The sequence below is a fragment of the Rhodamnia argentea genome, chromosome 4, assembly GCF_020921035.1.
Source record: "Rhodamnia argentea isolate NSW1041297 chromosome 4, ASM2092103v1, whole genome shotgun sequence".
In the NCBI taxonomy this organism is placed as follows: domain Eukaryota; kingdom Viridiplantae; phylum Streptophyta; class Magnoliopsida; order Myrtales; family Myrtaceae; genus Rhodamnia; species Rhodamnia argentea.
In genome coordinates this window covers 19,405,377-19,414,713 of record NC_063153.1, presented here as the reverse complement: position 1 = coordinate 19,414,713, position 9,337 = coordinate 19,405,377, and the positions used below count along the sequence as shown (strand labels likewise).

Here is a 9,337-nt window from a genome sequence, read left to right as displayed (position 1 = left end):
CCCTAGTCACGCCAACCGTGGGACGTCACTATTGATTTATGATTCCCATACACTAATCGTTGTTTGCTCACTGAACGCCGTATAGATTTTAATTCATTATCAAACGAATTTTTATTTTGGGAATAGAAATTTTATATCTTTATCAAATACGTTTTTCTATTCAAAAACTCATTTGGTAATAAACATATATAAGAATTATTATTATAAAGAGAATAATTCTTGAATCGACAATGAGGGCTTTAGCTCAGGAAAGGTTTGCCTGCTATTGATGGCAAAATGACTGACGAATCTTATGGATGAATTTGAGGACCCGAAATTTAGGAACGGCGAGAAGCTAATGCGGACAAAACGACACGCCGATCGAACGTTTCAAGATCTCCTCTCCCTCCGGGACGTGGGCCTCCTCCAGTGATATTGGCCAGGCGCAAAGAGGTTTATTCGATTGTCGAAACTGAAATGACGAAAACACCCCCCGGAGGTCTTTGGTAGGGTTTTATAAAGTTGGGCTGTTTGGCAACTTTCGGCTCCTCTTTCGCGGAAGCCGTAACGAAGCTTTCTGCTACCGACGCCGACGCCATCGCCGCCGCACCGTCCCATTACCTCTCACTTCGAACGCCCTACTGGAGAGAGAGAGAGAGAAAGAGATTGTTCGGTCGAGAATTTTCAAGATCAGCTTCGAAGAGCTCTGTAATTTCGGTGATTCTGCAATGGCGGTGTCCGAGCCCCAGCACAAGGATCTTCTCGCTCCGTTCGCGCCGTACGGGTCTTCTTCGTCTCCGTCGTTGTTCCAGAGGAGGGTCGAGTTCCATCCGGCCAGGAAGCAGTTCAACGGATTCGGAAGCGGCGGTGGGGACTTCAAGATCGAGACGCTGAATCCGAGCGTGTCGCAGTCGGGTGTGAAGCTCGGGGCAAGCGGCTCTGGCCAGGCCTCGGGGAAGAAGGTGGACGGATTGGAGCTCGTGGAGAGCTGGTTGGATCCGGAGCTCAGTTTCGGAGCTTCCGTCCAAAGAATTGTAAGGATCGCACTTAGATGCTTGTGGCGTGGCTGAACTTTAGTGACTTCGGTATTCGTTTTCATGATCGGGGGATCCTTCTGTACTTTAGTGACTCGCGACTGGGCAATTTGATTTATTTGCTTCGAAAAGTTCTGCTGTTCCGCTTGAAATAGCCATTTCTTCCTAAGCCTTGGGATGTCTTACCTTTCGATGGCATTTCTGAGTTGTCTAACGATGAGGTTGGTATGGATTTCTTGCAGGGTGCGGGCTTGGAAAATCTCGGAAACACTTGTTTTCTTAATTCCGTATTACAGTGTCTGACGTATACAGAGCCCTTGGCAGCTTACTTGCAAAGTGGCAAGCATCAAAACTCTTGTGAGTGAATGTCATCTTGATGCACGAGTCTGTTTCTTTCTCGAGGCATTGCCTGTTTTAAGAAGTTCTTCATTGTTCACTGGACTATAGCTATATATGATAGGTCCATAGGCATTTATTTCTTGCCATAACATGGGGTTCCTTGGAGGTTTTAGTTCTATATTGTTCCTTATCTTCTTACTTTTTATGATGACCAGTTTTTATGACATTTACAACGTCTCATGTAGAATTCATCTGCCCATTTGGTTAAGAGTATGCTTCTTAGTTTTGCTGTAAGATGCTTCTGCTTTACTACAGTGAATTCTTGTTAGACAGGTGAATCGTTGGCATGTTAAATTTTCTCTTAGTTTGTTTCTACCGGAAGCATTAATAAAGCATGCGGTTGAAAAATGGAGATCCAAAGAAGCTTACTCCAACTGTTTCCAGTTGAAGTTTCAGCCTCATCCTATTTGATATTGGAACCAAGAGTTAAGAGAATGCATTTGGATAAAGCTGCAGAAAGTTAGAAATGTAACTGCGAGAAGTTAACAGTCCTCTTTAAGTTAACAGACCTCTTTAAGTTTTCGTGGAAAATCAGCTATTTGGAAGTGAAATCTTGACGTCCTTGGGTGGTTATTGATTGACGAATTTCTCTGGTGCCACTGGCACTACAAAGAAGTTGAATTTAGAATAAGTCTAGATTATCTGAAAAAATCCACGGTATTGGGTTTATCCCTTGAGAATTTCTATGTCAGGTGACGGCTTGACTGCACTTTATATCCATAATCAATAGCGTTATGTGGTTAGTTGAGATGCCATTACTAAAATTTCAGGTGAAAGATTTGTATCTGTGAGAACAGTATTACATAGATTGAGACAATGATATTTATTTTCAACAGAAGACAGCGAGTCTATGTCATTGATATTTGATGACAAAAATTGTGAAATTTTGATAACTCTTCTTCAAGTAAATCTAATAGATATTTTGAGGTACAAGTACTATTTTCTGGTTAACTTTTTTATGAGTGCTGATACATTAGTGACTCATCTGCATTTATCTTCTCTTGGCACGGATAGATCTAACATGTGGCAGCTCTCATAGGAAAGTGATCTGATAGTGCCATCTGTTGTCTAATTCTTTCTTCCTTCTTTGTTTTTCTGTTCATCTGTGAAGGTCGGATAAATGGTTTTTGTGCCTTATGTGCTATTCAGAAACACGTCAGTCGTGCTTTGAAATCAACTGGTAGAATTTTGGCGCCAAAGGATCTCGTCTCGAACTTGCGGTGTATCCTTGTATAGAAATTTTCTGGAATCCCTTCTATCATTTAGCATAATTCAGTTTGTAATCATGTTTGGTTTCTGTTCGTGGATTATGTTCATTTTGTGATCAGCAGGCATAATTTTTTTTTTTAATCATGATTTATGTCCTTTCAAAATTTAAGCAAAAGGAAAAAAATAGAGGGAAGGAGCTTAATGTTTATTCTGTTCAAATCAAAGTACAATTTATTTTGTGTTAAGTATTTTCTGCAACTTGTTGTCCTTGACACATAATTAGGCATATCTCGGAATTTCCGAAATGCTAGACAGGAGGATGCACATGAATACATGGTGAACTTATTGGAATCTATGCATAAATGCTGCTTACCTTCTGGAGTGCCAACCGAATCCCCCAGTGCTTACGATAAGAGTTTGGTGCACAAAATTTTTGGTGGTCGTTTACGAAGTCAGGTATGCTTTCTGTTTTTCAGTTAATGAGCTAGAATCTTTTGGCCTCATTTTTATGCACATATATGGAAGCTTAGAGTGAGTATAGTTAGTAATGTCAATGAGAGCTGACGTTTAGAAGGTCTTTCTTTCATTGTTTATGTCTCTGCTGTCAATTTTTCAGGTGAAATGCATGCAGTGTTTCTACTGTTCCAACACTTTTGATCCATTCCTTGATTTAAGTCTTGAAATAGCCAAGGCAGATTCTGTGGTGAAAGCCCTTAAACATTTTACGGCAGCTGAGCAACTAGATGGAGGGGAGAGGCAGTACCGGTGTCAACGGTGCAAGCAGAAAGTCAGGGCTCTTAAGCAGCTTACAGTTCACAAGGCTCCTTATGTTCTAACCATTCATCTTAAGCGGTTTCATGATCCTACACAAAAGATTAACAGGAGTGTCCAATTTGATACTGCGCTAGATTTGAAACCTTTTGTCAGTTGTCCCTATGTAAGTATAATATCCAAAGTATGCAATCTGGTCTCTCTGTTATAGTTATTTCAGCAATATTATTCTTGCCTTTTTGTGATTCTCTAAAAGCAACTACTGATTTCCTGTTAGGAGAATTAATTTTTTTCTGTTGGTTTATTGGCTTTTTTGTATGATTTGTTTTATGTCGTCAGTTTTAAGTGGAACTGCTGAGGGGCTTCTTTAATTGCCTTTTGCCTCATACTTTACAGGAAGGAGATTTGAAGTACACTCTTTATGGGGTTTTAGTACATCATGGCTGGAGCACCCATTCTGGCCATTATTATTGCTATGTGCGCACGTCAACTAATATGTGGTACTCCCTTGACGACAATCAGGTACCTAGAGTGGAAATTTTTACTTTGTACTCATAAATTATGTGATCATGGGCTGGTCAGTTTGTTGTGCTTGCCCAAGCCCGATGGCCCAAAAAGCGATGTGGGTACTCCTAGGCAAGGAGCTGCAGTTTTAAAGCCTGGCTTTGATCAGCCTGGTCAGGCAAAGCCCGGCTCAAAAAAAGTACTCACTTTTGTGGGGATGGGCAGGTCTGGCAACTTGTTCAAACCTTCGACCTTGTGGCCCTTGCCCACCCAGTGATCACCTTTATTAATAATCGTGTTGTAGTCTTGCTGATATAGATGGTTGGTGCCCTTAAGTAGGGGTGAGCACCGGGAATCGTCCAGTCCAGACCGAACCCATCGATTCTAGGTGGTTCCCAAGGGCGCTGGTCCGGTTTTCAGTTCCATAAAATTGGAACCGGCGATTTTCGGTCTGGTTCCCAGTTCTAGTGGTGAAAGAGCCCACTTGGACCCGACCGATAATTGTTTAAAAAAAATATCTTTAAAGAACAGTAGTAAACCTAATTGCTCTTTCTCTGTTCCATCTACTCACGCTCTCTCTTTCACTTTCCCCCTCACGATGCCTCGCCTCTCACGAAAGTTCTGAACAGCCATTGACTAGCGAGAGAGAGAGAGAGAGAGAGAGTGGTGGCTTGCCCTTGCAATCTCCACTAATCAATCGATATGAGCAGTGCTGGTCCTTGACTCGACTCCAACCCAGAATCTCACTCGACTCCTCCCCCTCTTGTGCTTTGTGCTTAGTTGTCTTCTTTGCAATTGAGCTCGTTTTTTGTTTCGGTCTCGCTGTGTCGAGATTTAGATCACTTATGGTCCTTGTGCTCTTGGCTTGGGTTGATTCTTCGGCGTGTTCCCCGCTCCTTTTCGTTTGTGATTGTTCCGTACATTGTGTTGTTTTTTGATGTGTTGAGGTAATGGAGGATAGAATTGTATGTGTTGCCTTTCTGGCTCTTGATTTCGTGCAAGGGAACGGACCTGACCTGATCACCCTACCACTAAGCAATTCAGCAAAATCTGTTTCTTACGTTCTAGTAAATGGAAGTCTTTGACATGTATCCTTATTTGTTGGTCACGTGTCTATTAAATTTTCTGTTATGCGTGAAGCATCTGATGTCTTAAAATGAACTTGTATATGATGTCTTAAAATGAACTTGTATATGTGTTCTCTTAAACTTTGCATATGATCTTAACTTTTTTTACGATATTCGTTTGGTTAAATTTTCTTCAATCGAAAGATGCAAGGTTTCTTGTCATCTTGCGTTATGAATAGACATTTCAAATTACTTTTCTTGACTTATTGGTGTATACAGTCCATCCAAGTGTTTTTCCGGGGATGACATTTATCTCTGTTCATTTTCTTTGTTGACAAGCGTGCAGTCTGTCTATGCTGCTGACTAGGATGTATTGTCGTTGGGATACTGATGATGCAGGTTCACCAAGTCAGTGAGTCAAAGGTTTTGCAGCAGAAGGCCTATATGTTGTTCTATGTACGAAATAGAAGCAATACATCAGCAAGAAAACTGGCTGCTGTTGCTCACAAGGATATGAAAGAGATTGTCGGTGGACCTAGGGCGCCTTTCATTTCTAACCAAAGCACAAAAGGACCTGTAAAATTAGATCAGATGAAGAGTGGCATCAATTCAGCAACCTCTTCTACGACCTTTATTGTGAAAGATGCAGTAAATATTAGTTCCTCAAGTAAGATCAGTTTGAAGGAATCATCAGTCAAGGAAAACTTTGGTCCAGCGCGGGCAGAAAATCCAGTTAAGAAGGACTCCATTTTGGATTCTGTTGCAAAGGATTCATCATCAAAGGTCTCTGTAGAGGGACTTGCTCATACAAAAGATAATGTGGCATCTGTTAGCCCTATGGGCATTAGTTCAAATGATAATTTGGAGAACGCTCCTCTCTCTGCAGCTGTTCATGAAATTTCTAAGTGCAATGGTGGAAATTCTAAGAAAGAATTGACAGCATCAATTCCTGAATCTCCTGCCAGCAACGCTTCCTTGACAACTGCTGCTAGGAAGCTTCTCAAGGATGGATTATCTCAAAAGGTAACAACATTTCTTAGCTTCAATACTATCTTACTGGCAGTTTGAGTGGATTGCAAGAGGTTGCGGTGTTTCTTAATGTATCTGAATATTGTTGTGCCCAGATAAATGCTGTCTCAAATCTTGGTGTTACGACTGCAAACTCATGCCATGACTCTGCTGACAAGTCTTTTGAGGAGGTTGGACCTGAAAGATCACCAGAGAAATCAATCTGTGATAAAAGCCGGAACATTCCTTGTGAAAGCATTGCCGTGGCAATGAGTGATAAGACTGATAAAATTGGCCAAGGATTTAAATCTGATGAGGCTGTTAACTTTTCTGTTGCATCAGCCACGTCAGATGAATTGTCACTTGTGAAAACACTTGATAGCAAGCCACATAAAAAATTTAAAAAGCATCTAAAGTATCGGTTCGCAAGCCTTCATTTAGGCTCGAACATACTTTTGCGTGCATCACTGCGTCCACGTAAGAAGCGCAAAAAGAACAAGCATGACAGGTTAGCTGCGAAGAATCTCAATGGAAAACAGCTGAATAGAGATCTTATTGCTTCGGATTTTGGACCGTCAACATCAGAAGCAACGGAGGTCGTTTCTGTTTCTTCAAAGAGGAGAGGGTCTAAATCGTGTTCCAAGAAAAGAGTCAGTAACACTTGTTCAAGGATGACCACGTGTTCTAATGGCGACTCCTTGGTGGGTGCCATGGATGGTGCATTTAGAGACAGGACAACCCAAAGTGATGCTGTTCTTGCAACTGATTCTTCGTTGAAAAAGAGCATAAGCTCTCATTCATCAGCAAACCTGGGTAACAGTAGAGAGTATGAGAGTCTAGAAGACTCTAAGAGGGACACAATGCAGAATGGTTTGATGAGTATGCTTACGCGAGGATTGGAAGAGACATTAGGTGAGTCAATGAATTTTTTGTCCTCGTGATACTGCGAGGTTGATTACAAACTGGGCTGCTTTTGATGTTTTAATTGGTTCATTTTTGTTGCATTTATGCTATCGATGCCTGTAGCAGCAGATTTCTTTGGCATATCTCTGTTGATGATGTCCTTAGGATAGTACACTCGAGCTATTGTATAATTAAGCAAGTAAAATGATCCCACTTTATTCTTTTCTGTAACTAGATCAAGTCTGTTATTCCTTTAAGTACTGCGGAAGACTTATGACTTTTGCCTTTTGTGTGAGTAGATTGCATAAGGTTAACTTTTATTTTGAAAGTTCAGTAAAGATTTAGACTCAATGTGAGCATTTCCCCTGTCTTCCATGCTTTAGTCAATGATGGCATATGAGTTTTGTGATCTAGAAACCAAATTACAATTATCCTGTTTGTGAAAATTTGCGCCTTGTCAGTACCAGATTTACTGGTATTCTTCCCTTAACATCCTTTGCAACGGTACTATATTGGGATTTCTCTATCTGAAAATCTTGATGACAGTCATTATTCTTTTCTATTTACACTGGCTGCGAATTTTACTTGTGGTGGTGCTTCCTAGCTATTCTGTTGAATTGGTACTCTCTTACCTTTTTCCTTCCTTTGATTGCAGTTGCACATTGGGACGGGATAGAGTTTTCTCCTTCTCCTACCATGGAATCAAATGGTGCAGAGAACACCAGCATTGGTTATGTGCTGGATGAATGGTAAGCTGAAGTATTGTTAGTCATAATTCTGCAGAATCATGTCCTAGCTGTTATGAACTTAAATTGAAGATATCATTGGTGAAGGAAGCTGAATAGGTACATGTGTCGTATGGTTAGATGGTTGAGGGGTAGTGTCGACATCAAATCATGAAAGAGTTGCATCTCAGTTCTCTCTTTTTCTAATTAGTAAACAATTCTGAGGCACTGTAGTTGATTCTTGTAGTCATGAACTATAAATTGTCAAATTTTGAGTTCATTTTTAGGTATCTTACCTGCAGTGGATGTAATCGTGGTCTGATTAGGAAATCCCTTTTTTTGTTAATAATTTGACAATTAAAATCTGTTGAGATATGAGTGGTAAGAACCAATAAACAGTCAAATAGGAAAAGATAAGCGTGGCCGTGCTGTAATTCTTTTGATAGTCAGGTGAAAGGCAGCAAAAGAGCGGTATAGTATCATGCTGGTTTACATAGTTGGTATAGATCTGTTTCTTTACAGTTGATTGGTAGCACTTGATGGTTTTATATTTAAGCAATTCTCTCGTACAATTTACAATATTTTCGATCATATCGCAGGGATGAAGAATATGATCGGGGAAAGCGGAAAAAGGTGAGGCAAGCTAAGTTTGATTTTGGTGGCCCAAACTATTTCCAGAAAATCGCATCGGAGAAAATAAATATGAAGAAGACGAAGCTCGATAAGGCTAGCTCTGGGAGTTTGCCATTCAGGATATAAGGAATCTGTGGCAGACTTGGAGCTCAGTCTGTTGATTTTGATCGTCTGATTGATAAAGCTGCATTACTTGATTACTGCCCAGCATTGTATGAGGAAAGTCTCCTACTTCCGGCGTTTAGGTACAAGGCTCTGTGAGATTGGCTACTCTTGTGACAATTTCTCTGTTCTCTTGGAGTCTGTTCCCTCGGGAGGTGTCGTGGTGGATCAAGCATTGGGGCATATTTCTCTCTGTTCTAGCTTTATTGTCTGTGAAATGTATTTAGCTGTGTGTTCTTGTATTAGCTAAGCTATGTAATAAACCTTTGAAGGGGAAGATTCTTTGTAACAGAGGACAATGTTGTAGCTCAGTATTTGTTGAGTTCTTGCTGCATTGTTAACTTATTAGATCACTTTCTTTTGATGACCTCCTAAGCACTATTGGTGAACTCTTGTACATCTGGTTGTGACCGACGCTCTTTGAAATTTTCTGCATTTTAGAATCGGGTTTGAGCGTTTTAGTAAGTGAATTGTAGCAGGTGCGCAAGTAAAGGTGTCCTTCACTCATCTGGGTATTCCTACCATTCTGTTGGAATCTTTGCAAGATAAGGCTTTTCAAGTTTTCAACTACCAGCATCATGGGATTGTGAAATCGGAGAATTGCCAGGAACTTCCAGAGAGGGCAAAGAGGAAAGAAGGGGAGACGGCCTTTAGGGTTCGTCATCTTCGCCATGCCTATCGGAGTTATTACATTGGGCCACCAATCTCGTGAGGATCATGCTGTTTTACTTTCCCTTTTCTTGGCCCCCTTTCTATGAGTAGTGTTGCTCAGAGAACAGTTGGCCAGTGAATTTAAAGTTCTGAGGTGCCACCGCAAGTTATTTCTGACCACCCGGGAAGTTGGAGTTAATGTGAACGTTGGAGAGAGAGATCGATCCTGGATTAGCTTGAGTTTTTGGTTCTATGTCCATTGCGTGCTGCACTGACCAGCAAAATTGTTATG

The 9,337-nt window shown here is 40.9% G+C and overlaps 1 protein-coding gene across 2 annotated transcripts; it reads left to right on the top strand.

Annotated features, from left to right (window-relative positions):
* The first annotated feature begins 511 nt into the window (after positions 1-511).
* LOC115752619 (ubiquitin carboxyl-terminal hydrolase 23) lies at positions 512-8,791 on the top strand. Of its 2 annotated transcripts, XM_030690896.2 has the most exons (10): positions 512-1,013; positions 1,256-1,370; positions 2,524-2,634; positions 2,905-3,077; positions 3,238-3,558; positions 3,789-3,914; positions 5,363-5,986; positions 6,088-6,883; positions 7,530-7,623; positions 8,199-8,791. In XM_030690896.2, the coding sequence occupies exons 1-10, from the start codon at positions 708-710 to the stop codon at positions 8,356-8,358; spliced, it is 2,826 nt and encodes a 941-aa protein (XP_030546756.2). In that variant the 5' UTR covers positions 512-707; the 3' UTR covers positions 8,359-8,791. The 2 variants fall into 2 exon arrangements, with proteins under 2 accessions (XP_030546756.2, XP_048133120.1); XM_048277163.1 differs by lacking the exon at positions 2,524-2,634.
* Positions 8,792-9,337: the final 546 nt, after the last annotated feature.